The sequence below is a fragment of the Macrobrachium nipponense genome, chromosome 19, assembly GCF_015104395.2.
Source record: "Macrobrachium nipponense isolate FS-2020 chromosome 19, ASM1510439v2, whole genome shotgun sequence".
Classification (NCBI taxonomy): Eukaryota; Metazoa; Arthropoda; class Malacostraca; order Decapoda; family Palaemonidae; genus Macrobrachium; species Macrobrachium nipponense.
The window spans coordinates 51,661,317-51,678,868 of record NC_061088.1 but is presented as its reverse complement, the minus strand read 5'-3'; the positions used below and the strand labels follow the sequence as shown (position 1 = coordinate 51,678,868).

Genomic DNA, 17,552 nt, shown 5'->3' with positions numbered 1-17,552 from the left:
GGACCAAAAATTGCATATTGGACAGATAGTTACAGCAAATTGACTTGGCAGGTTGACTGAAAGTAGTAGGTTAATTTGTAATGTCATAGAAAATTTGTTTTATAATGATAACCATTGGGACATTTAGTATTCGTTGGCTAAGAGAGTCCAGCACCTTTTTCACACCTATACATATAAGGAACTTGACAGTAATATGTGTCCATGGTGTTGAAATACACCATCAGTGGATTATGGAATATGTAACTTGTATTTTATATTACAAGTAGCCATTTATCCTACATACTAAAAGCAAGGAATCATGTATTTTAGTCTATGAAAGTGTAAATCTCAAGTTTTCTTAAGATCGGGGAGGTATTCCTGACCATGTAACCTTCAGTTAATGAAACTAATATCCTCCTCTCATCATTTTAGGAAAAATTTAGTAAAACTAGCTGAAAAGGTATTATGTTTCCTGTCACATATTTTTGGGTTTATTGTGTGAACGCTACTTACTTGTTATATGATGGTCGTGCCCCTTTTTTGTCAGAAACACATTTACACTAAATTTGTTCTAGAGTTGTGCTGTAAGTAAATTCATTGCCGTCTAATAAATGACAAGTTTGCAGATGGAAACACTGTAAGGGTGGTAGACTTTTTAATGTGACTCAACAATTAGCCAAATAATTACACTGTAGTACCTACAAAGATATAAAATTTTCCATGTTTACAATATTAATTTAAAGTTTTCAAAATATAAGTTCTAAAAACCTAATCATAAATTTCACTAATTTGCATTCCTTAGCATGATATACATACTACTTACAATCAATAATTTTGCAGTGAACTCAGTTTCTTTATTCATGTAATCATGTGCATTGTACACTTTTATTAAACTTGTTTCATAAAGGGAATATTTCTACTTTTAATTTGGCATTTAATATGAAATTGCATAAATTAACAACTCCTATAGATACACTCCATTGCATTTTTCTGAAGCTTTTGTGGGCTCTGTATATATGTGTGAAGTCAGCTTAACATTGCGTGCTGGCTTGCTCTGCCCTACAGGCATGCGTAGTGGGACGGTGACCCCGAATTCTCCCTCTCGCCCTACTTCTGCCCTCAGCCAAGGATCCAACAACAGCAGTCAAGTTTCCCTCAGATCCAGAACCTCTCCCCGCAAGCCACGTCCTCTCAGCATTGCAGGATCATCTCTTTCCTCTGCTGATAAGCCCAGAGACTCTTCTACACTTTCCAGAGAAAGCAGACCTATGGAACGCAAGTGTATGTGTTGATTCCCCCAAAAGTAAATTTGTTGGCATTTTGTGTTGCTTGCTTGTGTTTAGCTTTATTGGAATTTTGTTCTTTGCCTTTTCAGTTTACCCTCTGGTCGGTAAGTACACTACAACTTATTTGTTTTCACTATATAAAAGTAAAAGTTCAGTTGTTGTCAGTGTCAATTTTTTTTATTGTTTTAAAGCTTATTGACTTCCCATATTTCAAATACTTTACTATTTTTTATATTTTGCCATGTATATGTATATAATTCTAGTAAGGGTGGCACATAAAATACAAAGGGAAATTATAAGTTATTTTAAGGAAATGACGAACTGTCTTTGTATTAATTTCCATTGCACTAGAAGGAAAAAGGAATTTTGATGAAGGAAAAATCTATTTCTGGGGGAAGACCTGTGTCGCCTGGTGAAATGTTCCTGTAGCACACATTTCTAGGTATAAATAGATGCTAAATATACCAGAGAAAAAAGCTATATGGAATGCTGGAGTTACTACCTCCAGCTCGCTCATCCATATAGGGTGTCGGTATAGCACAAGGGCGAGTGGAAGCCACTACCACAGATACTTTGCCAATTAGAAGTCTCCTCTCAAAACCCCTCTTTAGATAGGTGCCGTTACAACGTCTACCTTCCGCTCGCTACTACTACTACTACTGCCCGAAACCTCCATTCCTGAATTACGCACCCAAGCTTGGGCCAGCTGAAGGGCGGGGGACCAGGAGAAGAGAGGGATGGGTTCACCTGGCGACACAGGTCTTCCTCCAGAAATAGATTTTTCCTTCATCAAAATCCCTTTTCTGGGTTCGACCTGTGTTGGCCGGTGAAATAGTATCAGAGAATTGGCCATACAAGCTTGGTAAATCACTAAATTTTATAGATAAAGGAAAAATAAAAATTTTCTTGAAATTGTTTTAATAACCAATGTAAGAATAGCAAGTTACAAATGGTAAAAAGTATCAAATATTACCAAATCTATACTATCCTGGGATAAACAACAGGTAATGAACATAAAAAACAAATAATTATGAACTATGTACATGTCCAGGAGTGGGTTGATGAACAATCCAGACCGGGACACAAGGCAGAAAGGCAGGGAATACAAGCGAGGCAGGTAGGTGAGAGTGAGTATCAAAAGGAAAAAATAATAGCAAAATAATAGAATACAATATAGTTACAAAAACTAGGCCATATCAGGGGAGACAATGCTCCCTGCAGCCACTGCCGAATATTTAAGGGCCTCTGAATTCTTCAGATAGTGGTGTTTAAATACTGACGGGGATTTCCAACCCATATATTTTTTAAGATCCTCGAAGTTCATATTATGAAAATAATTAACTGAGGTAGCCACTGCCTGGATATCATGGACATGAGGGACTGAATCCAGATTGGCTTGTTTAATAAAATAATGAATTTGTTGTCTGATTCCCTTCAAGGAAATGGTTCCACCTTTTTCTCTAATAAAAAGAGGACCTGAAGACCTTTCAGAAGTTCTGCCCAGATAAGATTTTAATGTAACGATAGGACATAATGATGGGTCCTGTGGGAGAGGTACAATCTTCCATGGAGACCACCTGTTTTGTGGGTTTTCATTCTTTGCTAGGAATTTCTGATCTGAGGAGAGCGGAACTTCTCCTGACGGGAGGAATTCAATATGACTTGGTTCTCTAGAGAGAGCTGACAGTTCAGATATTCTGGCGCCTGAGGCCAGACTCATTAGAAATAATGTTTTCCTGAGAAGGGTTATATATGAGCATGATTCATTATCAGTATCTGAAGCCAACCTGAGTACATCGTTTAAAAACCAGGAGACCGTGTGAGGACGGTCTACCAGTCTCAGATGAGCACATGCTCGAGGGATAGACGAGAAGTACGAATCTGTCAAATCAATATTAAAGCCAAACTGAAATATCTTCCTCAAGGCAGATTTAGTTGTAGTAATGGTACTAGCGGCTAGGCCTTTTTCGAACAGAGTTCTAAAAAATAAAATCGCCAGATTCATAGTCATCTTCTGGACATCTGATTGTTTTAGAAAGATGGCTAGCTTCCTTAGCGCTGAATCATACTACCTGAGAGTTGATTCTCTTTTGTCTGACTCCACGAACAGGATGTTTAGTGGGTCAATACTAGCATCCTTCTGTGCTGCAAACTTCATGAAGTCCATAAAGTTAGGGCATTCAGAATTCTTGAGGAAGCTGACACAGTCCGAGTTTGTACTATTTGAGTCAGTTCTGGGTTGGGAATCCGTCTGGGACGGAGATTCAACTCTAGTAGAAGAGGAAACCAATTGCTCTTCGGCCAGTTGGGTGGTACTAATGCTACCTGTCCTCTGAAAGATCTGAGTTTGTGCAGAACTTTCATCAAGAGGTTTATTGGCGGAAATATGTAAATCTTCTGCCAATTGTTCCAGTCTATGGACATTGCCTCTAGGACGTTGATGTGGAACTGGCGGAATGTTTTAGACCACATTCCTTGAACCTTCTTGTACTGGGAGTAGCCCCCCCAACCGGTCAGAGAGGCGTCCGTGTGGACTATCAGAGATGACGGGGGAAATTGTAGTGGTACTGATTTGGAGAGACTCCAGACTTCCGTTCATGGACGGAGTCTTTTCTTTAATATCGGCGGAATCAAGGAGATTCTGTCTCTGAACTTCTTGTTGGCTCTTTTCCGCCAAACCTGATTGTTATCCTTCAGTCTGGCTTTCTACAGAACACCTGTTATTTAGGCAAACTGGAGAGAACCTAGAATTCTCTCTTGGGTACGACGAGAAGCCCGTTTGTTCTTGAGGAATTGTCTCGTAGCTTTCGCTATCTCTCTGCGCTTCTTTGGCGGGAGAGATAGTTTGTGTGTGGTTAGGTCCCATTGAATTCCCAACCATTGAAAGCGAGACGCCTGAATGAGACGGGACTTTTCCTTGTTTATCTGGAAACCCAGGTATTCTAGGAATTCTATTACTTTGGCTGTTGCCTTGCGACATTCCTTGTCGTTGGTTGCCCAAATGAGCCAGTCGTCTAGGTAAGCTACTAACATTACCCCCTGAGCTCTTAGCTCTTGAACCACTGTCTCTCCTAGTTTGGTGAATATTCTGGGCGCTATGTTGAGCCCGAATGGCATGACTCTGAACGAGTAAGCTTGTTTTCCTAGTTTGAATCCTAGGTATGGAGAGAAGTTTCTTGCTATCGGTACATGATAGTAGGCGTCTGTAAGATCGATAGAGGTGGTGACGACCCCAAGGGGAAGTAAGGTCCGCACCTGCGAGACGGTCAGCATGCGGAACTTGTCGCATTGAATGTATGAGTTGAGACGGGACAGGTCCAGAATCACTCTTCATTTGTCAGAGTCCTTCTTTGGTACACTGAACAGTCGTCCTTGAAATTTCAGGTGACTGACTTTCTTTATTGCCTTCTTTTGGAGAAGGTCTTTGGCATAGTCTAGAAGGTCTGTCGTTGGAATCTGGTGAAAACTGACTGGTGGAGTAGGCCCTTTCTTCCATTTCCACCCCAGACCTTTCAATACAATACTGTGGGCCCACGTACTGAAGGTCCAATGGTCCCGGGAGAGGTACAGTCTCCCGCCCACCTGCAGAGCCTCATTGACTGGTTGAGGTCTTACTTCCCGCCTCCTCTGAAGCCTCTGCCTCTAGAGCCACCTCTCTGTCGGAAGGCACCTGTGGCTCTGCTACTCCTTGCGTGTCTGTTAAAGCCTTGAAACGCCCCTTGTGATTCAAAGGAGGCATTGAAAGCTTGGGAAGTTACAAGGGTGGCCGAACTCGAAGGCTGTTGAATCGGTTGACATTGCAGCAGAACAAACTGTTGTTGTGGCTGCGCCTTAGATGTCGAAGGCTTGTTGATCTGGAAGACAGGAACTGCTTGCATTACTGTCTGAGACTGAGAGGTCTGGAAAGGCTGATACTTCCTAGGCCTTTTCCTACCTTTCAATTGTGGTCCGGGGGTCTCAAACTTCCTTTTGAAGGGAAGTCCCCAACTTACACGAAGGTTCTGGTTAGCTCTAGCCGCCTTGCTGAGGACGCTGTTAACCATGTCTTCAGGAAAGAGGTTGGCACCCCAGATTGACGCCTTTATGAGCCTGTTCGGCTCATGCCTGATGGAGGCATTAGCAAAGACATGCTTCCTGCAGGCTCGTCTAGCCACTATAAAATCATACAGGTCCAACTGAAAGGCCTGTAATAGCGACTTTGTGTGGACCCGGAATAGAGGCTCATCTGCAAAGACCGTAGCCATCAACTCTGCAGTGGTGACTGAGTTAATTGACCTGCTCAGCCTGCATCTTGCTTCGAATTCCGCCTTAATCATGGAGTCCGGAATTCTAGGCAAACGTTCACTGAATTGTGTGGAGGCACACTCCGGGTCGAGTTTGCCCACCATGAACGTTGCCGGAGCGCCAGCCCAACACTCTAGATCTCCGGGAAAGAGCAAAGAGGTAGCCTCCGTCTCTTTTAGCTGAGGCATAGGTTTGTCCTCCATTCCGGTTTGCAGTGTCAATTATGCAATCTTTAACGTGCAAGGAGTCGGAACATCCTCCGGCGCTACAAACATGGTATAGCAACCTTTGTGGGGTGTCAACTTGGTGTTGACACACTCTCATTCCGTGAGGGTGCGGACCCATGCTGACTGAGCCTGATCCCTAGGGTAGATAACCGTATCTTTCGGGACCTTGTCTACCCTGACCAACGCTTCCTCGGCTAGTCTAGTGTAGCCCGGGAAGGGGAATTGTAGGCCCGACGGGAAGAACTCATAGTCTTCCATGGGTCGGGTTCCGCAACCTTCAATTGTAAGCTTGCCCTCTGAAAACGGGGCATGCAGAGCCAACCGCCACAGGTTGCTGTTCTTGAATGGCAGAAGCTTGGACGCGTCCGGCACCGCAAAGGACTGCGGTGTGTTTCCGGAGTGGAGGAATCTGGTCACCAATTTCTCCTGGGCCTGTAACCTCTGGGTCAGAGACATGATGGACTGACCCGATGTTTCTAGACCTGAGGTGAGTTGAGTGGACATCGATTCGAGTCTTGGGTCCACTACTTCGCTCATCTTCCGCATGAGAAGATTAGCGAAAGCCTCATGGTTGAAGCCAGACTGCCGGTCTGACTTTGGAAGACTTAGCTCTCGACCCTTTGGGTGGGGGAGTAGCTCTAGCCGAGGAAGTTGAAGGCTTTAGAGCCGATGACGACCTGACGGAGTCTGCTGGAGAAGGCTTGGCTGGTTTACCCGTCTTCGGCAGGTATTTCGTCTTCAAGGTTTTTACCTTGGGGATTACCGAGCCCGACCTATTCTAAGTGGAAGTGGACTTCACAGGGAAGCCCTGAAAGGAAGGAAGAGAAGGAGGAGTTGGACTGAAAGGAAGACTAGTCCCACGACTACCTGCCTCACTTACCTCCCTACATACGTCCTGTTCCTTGGTGGCCATAGGCTCTCGGTGCAGGCTGATGGCCGCCACCTCCTCCGTCAACATCACACAAGCCCTCTTGGTCCTCCTGGGGGGCTTGGGTCTCCTGGCGGATACGCTCAATGATGGGAGCCACTACTCCCGCCGGTACTGCTGCCGAAACTGGGGCTTTGGGGTAGAGGAGGACGCGTAACTCCTCAGACAGCACGTAGGGTTGGCCGGCTCCCACGTTCCTACCAAACCCCCCTACCCAGGCCTTAAGGGCCGACATCGAGGAGGTCTTGAGCGCCAGATCAACCTGTAAGAAATAACCAAATTAGGTTCCCCAATCCCGGGGAATTTTCCCAAACTAAATGTGTAACATAAAATTCAGGGTCACAATGAGGCGAGTATGCTACCTACCGACTCATCTGTTACGATCCTAACTAGGTTGTAACACACCGTGCAGGCTTCCGTGCGTCCCTCCAAGTGGACAGCTTGTACAGGATGGCTGGACAACCCGACTCCTGGCATCGGACCATCTGTAAGTTGAAAAGATAAATGAGTATTGTCAGATAATGCTGCCGGAGTTAATTTCGCCAGTATGAGTACACTTCAACTAGATATTTAACCAGCTAAAGGCAATTTCGAGTATAATCTTCAACTTACTTGTTATTAATAAAGCTCTGGATGTCTCTGCCTGCTCCGGAATCCGTACTTGGGATCGTCAAACCTATAACCAGCGGAGAGGGCCTGATACGAGCAGAACAGGGGAATAAGGCAAAACCTAAGCCTGAGTCTGATCGCACCGGAGTAGAGTAGCGAAACCTAACCAGTTGTAGGCGCATTCTCTGAGCCCAGTTCCACACCAACTGGAGTGGGGAGTAGCGATAACATAGAAGATGGAAAACAGAGTGGCGGGAACAACGGTACGTAAAATTCTGGTGTATAGCTTTTGGCGTGTGTGATGGTAGACCACACTTCGCCGGAATAAATACCGGCCCGGAGACATACCAACAGAGGCTAAATAAAACATTTTCTTAACATTAATCCCTGAATATCTCCGCCTACTCCGGAATCCATAATCTCGTTATCACAATAGCTAAAACCGGCGGGGTTGGGCTGATACGAGCAGAACAGGGAAAATAGGTAAAACCTAGGCCTGAATCTGATCGCACCGGAGAAGAGAAGCAGTTCCAAGTCAATTAGAATGCAGCTCTAAGCCCAGTTCTGCCCCCACTGGAGTGGGGAAGCAGCGATAACATAGAGGAGTATGGAAAACAGAGTGGCGGGACAGTGGTATGTACAATCCGGCATAGTATAGCCTATTGGCGGGTGTGATGGTAGACCCCACCTCGCCAGAGAACACAGGCCCGGAGACATACCAATAGACATTACATAATCTGCTAATCACCCAATCTCCTCCGACTAATCCCCTGGATTGAGCTCTATGCTCTAGCTGTTGTTTATCGGTAGGATTACTTGGGCAGCGAGCTAACTAGGCAGCGCCAGAACGAGTCCGGGACGGGGGGGGGGAGTGTCTGAAGGAGAGTGGACGAGTCGTGATCGCCTGGCCACAGCAACCGATCAGTGACAAACCACCTCTCAGGAGCCGTAAACTAGCCTACCACTAAAGGGGGCAGAAGACTGTAGGCCAACTGACACCCTAAAGGGGGCCAATGGCCCAGTCTACACTCAACAAGACAATTCATAAAATAATTGATGAGGAATTACTGGAAGAACTGCAAAAAGGGGTGGGGAAAGGGGGAGAGAGACAAATGCACTGAGCTAAGATCCCAGTCTAACCCTCCGAGATCGGTACAGATCCGGTCAGGTAGGCTAGTATGGCCCCAAAAAGGACGTCATGAAGAGGACGGATAGAACCTAACTCAACCCTCCAAAATCGAATCTTCCGATCTGGTCAGGTACGATAGGTCTAGGCCCTACAAGCATGACAAAAGAGAGAGAGACTGTCCTGGACCACCCTCCAAGCAAACATATCTGCCTGGTCGGGTGGCGGTAAAAGGGGGCCACAAGGGTGGAGGGATATACAAGACCGCCTGGACTACCCTCCAAAACCTATCCTAGGTCTGGTCGGATAGGCCAGGGAAGGACTTCGCGAAGAACTTCCAACCTCATCAAAAGTAAAACAATTATATGAATAGTTTATCACAAAAGTGCATACAGTTGCATTACTGACTATAATCAAAAACTACACTAAAAATATACATGCATGAGTACTGCGAAAGAGAGAGGAATCTTCCTCTCCCAACAATAACTGGCTTATTGCTAGGCTAGCCTAGAATGCCAAAAAACACAATACTTGCGCATAACGTATGAAGCATATAACCGTACACGAAGGGGAACCAACACGCTCCTGAGGGGCTGAGGATAACAAAAAGGTGCCCCAAAAGGCTAAAAACGTAAGATAATCGTAAAAAGGAAGGCCTCAGAATACGTCAGGAGCGAGATGGGCCCTATAATAGGCTAAAGGAGTAAGGATAAACCCGTAAAAATAAGGCTTCAGAAAACGACAGGAGCGAGAATAATGAAAAAGAATATGAAAACAGTAGCCTAAATAGTGAAGTGCTAAACGGTGGACAAAATACATCGCGAGATAAAAACTGAGGTAATCACGCACGCCGCGAGTCATGCACCCAAAATGGCGGATTGAAAGAGCGTCTTACTCGGTTCATGAGAACAAAAGGACTTAAATAAAGGGCCAAAATTGGATGCATCGTGCCCACACGAGATTTAAAAACAATAAATGGAATACTCAACTTAGATGAAGAAGCTTGGAGCTCTTGAGAAGACATGCTTTGCCAAAAAACACTTCCTGAGGATAGCGAAAAACAGTGCGTGCGAACACGAGAAGTGCTAAATCAGGAATGAAGGTTTCAGGCAGAAGTAGTAGTAGTAGCGAGCGGAAGGTAGACGTTGTAACGGCACCTATCTAAAGAGGGGTTTTGAGAGGAGACTTCTAATTGGCAAAGTATCTGTGGTAGTGGCTTCTACTCGCCCTTGTGCTATACCGACACCCTATATGGGTGAGCGAGCTGGAGGTAGTAACTCCAGCATTCCATATAGCTTTTTTCTCTGGTATATTTAGCATCTATTTATACCTAGAAATGTGTGCTACAGGAACATTTTACCGGCTGACAGAGGTCGAACCCAGAAATTTACTTTTCAGACACTTACACTGAGGACATAGTTGCCAGGTTGCATTACAGAATAATAACTTATTAATTAAATTATGGAAAATATGGATTTTCATGGGAACTTCTTGTAACTATTATACTAGTATGTACTTACACTATCAGGAGTATAATGCTGGATTTATTTATTTATTTATTTATTTTTTACAAAATCATGCATAGAGTTCTTTGAGTTAGTACATTTTTTATATTTTGTCCTGCAATGAGTTGCAAGCATGAATAATGTTATCCAGAATGGTCTTACATTTTTTTGAGTTCATGTATATAACCTTAGTAACTTTGTGAACTGTGTTAGTTTCAGGATTTAAGACAATTTGAGACAGTGGTGTGCTATTTTTACTCCAAGGCATTACTGCAAAAATTGTCATATTAGGATATTGCTCACATTGTGTTAGGGACAATTTCTCTCCTTGTTAGTTTGCATGGATAGGCAGATGCTAAAGTATTACATGCTGATTACTTTTCTAGCCATAAAGGAATAATAATAAAAGATCCTGATGTATGACGCATTGGTTCTGTCATTATTCATTTAGTATTTTTCACTGCACAAACCCATCCCTCAGATGCATCCCACTTTTGTAGTTAGGATATCCCAGACAGTGACTTCTTTTGCTTAACAAATGGAAGAGGACTGGTAGCCAAGCTGTATTGTTCCTTATTAGAGGATTACTGCAAGCTCTGTTATTTCTTTTATCTATTTTTTTTTTTTTTTTCATCCTCCTGACCCAATTTTCCTTTCTTTTGAAAAAAAGACGCTTTGATGCATCCCTGGGATAACTTGGATATGTATGACCATCTTTTCATTGTATTCAAGCAGGTCCAAGACCAAACCTCCAACCTGACAACCTTCGTTACCCCACTTTGGCTACCAGGTCAAGTGGAAATAGTTTATCATTTGTATAGTCAAAGGGCTGTTAGTCCATTGACACTAATTTCTTTTTTTCTAATTTGCTGTGAAAATTTGCCAGTTTTGGTCATAAAGGGCTATAGGTCTGCTCTCTCACAAGTCTTTGAGCTTTATGTACTTGGGCCTTAATTGGAACGTAGAAGACTTATCCGGCATTTCTAAACCTCCCAAATGAGATTTATTTTGTTTTGAAGTTTGCCAAGCCTCCAAATGAAGATACACTTTTTTGCTCTTAATGTTTCTATCTTAAAGTGTCAGTGAGACACTCATGATCTTTGGTAGTCGCATACTCTAACGGATAGATATGTTTGTTGTTTAAGAGAGGACTTTGTGGTAAAAACCCAACTCTGGCAGCCAAGGCTATTATATAACAAACTTGGCTATCCTTTCTTTTGCCTTTTTTACCAGTAAGGAAGAGGATTTCTTTCCCCAGTGTGAGAATTGACTTTTACCTATACAAACTTACCTGTCATATACTAACCCTCTTACGCCGAAGCCCTAAAAATCAAAACCTCTCCTGTATGCCGGCGCCGGTTTGGAGTGAGCGCGGAAGCGGAAAAAATAATTTTTTCAAAAAATCACAGCGCGCTTAGTTTTGAAGATTAAGAGTTCATTTTTGGCTCTATTTTTTTTTCATTGCCTGAAGTTTAGTATGCAATCATCAGAAATGAAAAATAATATCATTATCATATGTAAATAATGCGATATATGGTAGCAAAAAAAAAAAAAATCATAGATAATTGTATTCAAATCACGCTGTGCAAAAAACGGTCAAAGCTAACGAGTTAATTTTTTTTTTCGTTGTATTGTACACTAAATTGCAATCCTTTTGATATATAATACATAGTAAAACAATAAAAGCAACACCGGAAAAATATTATCACAAAATGATGTACGAATTTGTAACGCGCGGACGTAAAAAAATGTTATTTTCAAAAATTCACCGTAATTCTAAATATTGTTCTAGAGACTTCCAATTTGTTTCAAAATTAAGACAAATGATTGAATATTACGATACTGTAAGAGTTTTAGATTAGAATTGCAGATTTCGACCATTTCGGACGAGTTAAATTTGACCGAATGTCAAAATTTTTATATATATTTTTTTTTATATGCACATATTTCGGAGATGGAAAAAGCTACAACCTTCAATTATTTTTTATTGTATTCTTCATGAATTTGCGCACATTTTGATATATGAAACTCTATAAAAAGGCTAATATGAAAAGGAGCAAATATTAGGATAATGCGATGTACGTATTTCGGAGACTTGCGGCCGCGAATCGGCGCGCGGAGTGAAGGTAAATATATTTTTCAAAAATTCACCATAAATCACAATATTGTTTTAGAGACTTCAAATTTGTTTCAAAATGAAGAAAAATGACGGAATATTACTAGGCCGTAAGAGTTTTAGCTTACAATTGCGTTTTTCAACTATTTCAGTAGTCAAATTTGACCGAACGTGGTTTTTTTTCTATTTATCGTGATTTATATGCAAATATTTCAAAAAAAGAGAAAAGCTACAACCTTCAATCATTTTTAGTTGTATTCTACATGAAATTGCGCACATTTTCATATATAAAACTTTATGTAACAGCTAATTTTAAATGGTGCAAATATTTCGACAATCGCACAAAAAAATTTGATTTTTTCGGAAGTTACCGCGCGAACGTGAGGAAAATTTTTTTTTTTTTTTTCATAAATTCACCTTAAATCGAAATATTGTGCTAGAGACTTCCAAGTCATTGCAAAATGAAGGTAAATGATTGAATATTACTAGAATATAAGAGTTTTAGCTTACAATTGCGTTTTTCGACCATTTCGGTAGAGTCAAAGTTGACCGAAAGTTGAAATTTTTGCACAACGTTATTTATATGAAAATATTTCGAAACTGATAAAAGCTACAACCATGGGTTGTTTTTTGTTGTATTGTGCATGAAATTGCGCACATTTCCATATATAAAAATTTATGTAACGGCAAATTTAAAAGGGTGCAAACATTAGGACAATTGCACGGAAAAATTTATCGGAAGAGTTATCGCACGAACGTGAGGAAAAAGTTTTTTCATAAATTCACCATAAATCGAAATATTGTGCTAGAGACGTCCAATTTGTTGCAAAATGAAGGCAAATGATTGAATATTACTATAATATAAGAATTTTAGCTTACAATTGCGTTTCTCGACCATTTCTAGTCAGAGTCAAAGTTGACCGAAGGTTGAAATTTTTGCACTTATCGTTATTTATATGAAAATATTTCAAAACTGATAAAAGCTACAATCATGAGTATTTTTTTGTTGTATTTTACATGAAATTGCGCACATTTTCATATATAATACTTTATGTAAAGGATAATTTAAAATGGTGCAAAAATTATGTCAAAGTGACGAAATAATTTCCGAGATGTGTCACTGATACTTTTTAGTGCGATAAGAAAGAAATTCGCGCTTGTGCGCCTGCGTAGCGATTGTAAACAAAACAACGCCTTGATCCGTGAACTCCCAGCATCCCCCAAGGCGCGTGATACAAAAGTTTTCGGCTGGTAGGCCTATAAGTATTTTTCCGCGAATTTTTAAAAAAACTTTTTTGAGCCGACGTATGATACGTCCAATCGGCATACGGGAGACATTTTGACTCGACGTTTAATACGTCCAATCGGCGTAAGAGGGTTAATGGTCTCCAGTTTCCCATCCCCACATATAAATATGAGTATGAGACAGGTGTTTGATGCAGTCTTAGATTCCCAGTACGTAGTGTTTTACTGCTCCTCTGTCTGTTTTGACCCAAGACTATGGCATCTAGGACGTTAAAAAATCTTGAAAGTGGCTGTATGTGAATGATGGGTTTTTATTTTGTTACGCACAAGTACTTTAATTAGTTTTAGTTATAGTGTCCTACATAATTTCCTCTTGTAAATGGTATCACAGTTTGCCATGTGGTTTGCTAGCATTTATTTAGTGTATACAGTGGAACATGTTTTAAAAGATTAAAAATGTTACCCTTTGTATTGTTGGAAAGAGGTGGCACAATGATCATTAGTGTTGTTATTTGACATCATCATTACAGTAATAAAAGTACAAGTCAGGCTGAAAATTAAACAAATTTTATTAGAAGGCAATTATGAAATTTAACACCAGTTAATATAAACAGCATGTTTGTGTTTTGTGTGCTTCTCTGGCCTGTAGATTAGAAAAAAATGACTAGCTAGAGCAATGTTCAACACATCTTTATGCTTTTTTGATATGGAGCAAGGGATGAGAATTACCGTTTCTTATATGTATATTGTAGAAGGACATTTTCAGCTATTAAAGGGTTTTGTTGGAAGTGAAATTCATTGGGAATACTTTACTTTTGAAAATACTAACTACTTCTGTTGAGGGCATGCGTTTAGGACCAAACTTAGTTACTAAATGCTGAAATGAAACATTTTATAAAGAGTCACTGTGTGAGACAGTAAGGCTTTTAAAAAATTTGTAAGTATAAGAATTTCCATTTATGTATGTATAAATTTGGCTAGATTAGATTGTAAAGGCTTGTGCAATCAAATGAGTATGATTTTTAGTATGTTTTTAAAGCATTTTGCTTTAAACTTTTTCACCATTATCTCTAGTGTGTCTTATAGTAGAAGTTCAGTTTATCATTTGACATTTCAATTAAACTAGTGAATGTATTAAAGGACCTGCAGTTCAAAAAGGTTCATGCCATATTGCTTGGTGACAGAGACATTGTGCACTGTAATTTGATTGATAGGACTTTTATTCATCATATGTGATCTCATTGTACACTCATATGGTCTCAGTGTGTAGTGGAAGACTTATGACTTTTGTCTTCTCTGTAATGCAGTTATTCCCTCCTTATTTCTGGTAAAGACTAGAAAACGATTAATGTATTTTTCAGTTGTGTATTTATTAAACATTTTAAAGAGAGAAATCTGTCAAGTCTTCAGCTTCAAACAAGTTTTTTGGCGTTAAGCATTTTCTAAAGATTTTGTAGTCAAAACTAAAAACGAAAATTTTACAGATGTAGTCAAAACTCAAAACCGCATAAGTGTTTGGGAACATATTTCAAGGGATACAGTCAGCAGTGTGAGGGAATTTCCAGAATTCTTAGATTTTTAAGAGTGTTTTCCATTTCTCCTTTTGTACTTGACGTGTTGTAGAAAGTAACAATGTTGCTTTTTTTGAAAAGAACAGAAGATTACTAAGAGCTTCATTCCTACTTTGCATGACAACAGATTTAGGTTTGCAAAACTATAGTAATATGTAGTATTTTATTCAAATTTGATACTTTTTAGCTGACTACTGGTTTTTAAATTTCTAATACTGGTCTAAAATATTTGAATGAGTTTTTTATTATCTTAATTTCTCAGTATTTTTTAATTTCAGTATCGGTTGGATCTGCATCATCATCTTCAAAACCTGCACGTGCCAAGAGTGCTGGGTCAGACAGAAGTGCGCCTGCTACCCCAGCTCGAACTCCAGCTAAAGCCACCACACCTAAGAAGACACCATCACAAGTTAAAGCAGAAAGTGCTGCTAAAAAAGCTGTGGAAAAAAGCAAGGCAACACCAAAGGTTAAATCACAGAAAACCACACCAGCACAGAGTCCAGTTGTTGAAAGTAAACCTTTGCCTGGTGCTGCTAAGGAGAAGGACTCGGCACCTCCAATGAAAGAGAAGTCTGTAGAACGAGAGAAATCTGCCGAGAAAATTATTCCTAAGAAAGATCCTGAGCCTGAAAATGTAAATGTTGAAAATGAAGAACCAAAGCTAGAGAGTGAAATAGCCCCAGAACCAGTAGTTGAACCAGTCAAGGTAGAGCCTGAGCCAAGTAAGGAAGAAAAGGATATACCTGAGAGCACAGAAGAACCTGATGTTACTACTTCTAAGGTAGAAGTCCAGGATGCCAATGAGTCTGATGAACAGGAGAAAACTCCTGCTCAGAGGGCTGCTGAAAAGCCAGTCACTGGATATGCAACTGAGGAAGAATACAAAGCAGCATTGGCTGAAAAACGGCGTTTGGCAAGAGAGGCTAAAGAGAAAGAACAAGAATTAGAGCGTCAGAGACAGGTATGGACACTGCTTTTTCTCCAAGTCAGTGTACAGTAATTTTTTTTTCTTAAAGTTACTTAAGCTTACTTTGGTATAAATTCATGAGATCAGTGCTTCAAAAGTTGTTTGATTATTGTATATGCTTTTAAATGTTAAGAAGAAAATTTTAAATTTCGAACCATGTAGGAAAGGGATACTATAATTGCTGTAGAACTATATGTAATGTTAATTATAACATTTCAGCATGAGTAAATGTTGTTTTTTCCTCCATTTTATGATGGGTTAAGGGATTTTTTTCTATTTAATATTCAGCTATTGTTTAATGCAAGTAATTTTTTGGCTACACTTCAAACCTGGATAAGTAACATCAAGTCATCAGAGCAAAGATATTTTCGTTCTAAGATGAATGGCATGTAGGGCTGATCATATTATGCTTGAACAGCTGAAAGCAAAGAGTGAAGGTTGTAGTGCTTAAGAGTAAAAGTTGACATAACACAATCACAGCTCTTTAGAGCAGTGCAGAGAAACTATACTTGGTGTAAAGGTAGATAGGTTCTATAATTTTGAGAAACTGGAGGAGAAATAGATGAAAAACCAGAAGAGCACATATTGCTTCTTAAACGTAGCCTTACCAAAAATTTGGTATTGCTGTATAGCTTTAAACCCAAGAAACAGATAGGTCTGTTAAGCTTGTTAGAAAATTACCAAATTATATATTAGAGGGAGTATCTTTAACTATCATTTAGAGATGTTATTAGGTTTTCCATATTAGTATCATTCAGGGTTTAAATTTAGATTAACTTTGCTTAGTGTATTCCATAGTTTGAACCAGCAACCATGCCACAAGGCCTGCTAATTTGTGTTAGATATTTTACCAAGGGCCATTAGTCAGTCTTGCTTTCCAATTTCTAAGTGATTACCCATCATTGCTGTAGTATGAGTGGTAGGTCAACACTCTTAATCTTGTGTAAGGGAGTTTAAGAATTGTGTTCCAATGGTATTTAAGATTTTTAGTCCCAGAAACTAAAATATAATTATGTCAGTCCCAAATTAGACCCTCATATGACCCAATCCCTGAATGCATATAATGCAGAAAAATGACTCGCAGTATTGTGTATAGGAAACCAATTTTTAAAATAAATTTTCACTCGACAACATTTCAGATTTTTAAGTTGTAATTTACCAGGTAAAATCTGATATTTTCACTGACAGTAAACCTTTTGGGCCAGACCTATTAGTATTAAGAATGGTAACTCGGTTATTTCTTTAAAATATTTTTTAGTAATAATAGTTCACATCTCAGTATTTAATGTCTGTATTCAATTATCTTTAGATAATAACAAAGTGAATCTCTCTTGTGAAATTCTAAGAAATGTGCTGGTTAAAATTCTAACATTATTTAAAGTATGTAAATACTTGCTTGGTTTTTTTCAGTGTTTGAAAGAAATATACGGAAAATTGATTTTTTTTACTAGCTAGAAGTGATCTGGCAAATATGTAATTGTGAATGATACATATGACAGCATTAACAAAAAAGTAACTTTTTTTTCACTCCTGTTTGAACTGCTGTGATCTTACACTTAGAGAGAAATTTGCCAGGTTAGTTTGTAGAAGCAAAATTAACAGAAACATCTAGAAGATCCATTGATGAAGTTTAGATGGAAAATATTTTGGAGCACTGTATGCTGAACAAGAAAGGCTTTCCCATTGTACAAACAATAATTTAGATTTTC

General features: G+C 39.9%; 1 protein-coding gene across 17 annotated transcripts in view; it reads left to right on the top strand.

The window, feature by feature from the left end:
• Window positions 1-17,552, top strand: part of LOC135216899 (serine/arginine repetitive matrix protein 2-like) — a 622,749-nt gene that overhangs the window by 553,802 nt on the left and 51,395 nt on the right. For 15 of the 17 annotated variants that reach the window (XR_010314960.1, XR_010314975.1, XR_010314977.1 and 12 more), the window contains 2 exons: window positions 1,045-1,260; window positions 15,155-15,837. Coding sequence is in view for 1 of the 17 variants with exons in the window: in XM_064252445.1 (XP_064108515.1) it covers window positions 1,045-1,260; window positions 15,155-15,837 (899 nt within the window). In the remaining 16 variants the exon portion in view is untranslated. The remainder of the gene's footprint in view (window positions 1-1,044; window positions 1,261-15,154; window positions 15,838-17,552) is intronic. The other 2 variants (XR_010314982.1, XR_010314987.1) reach the window with 1 other exon arrangement.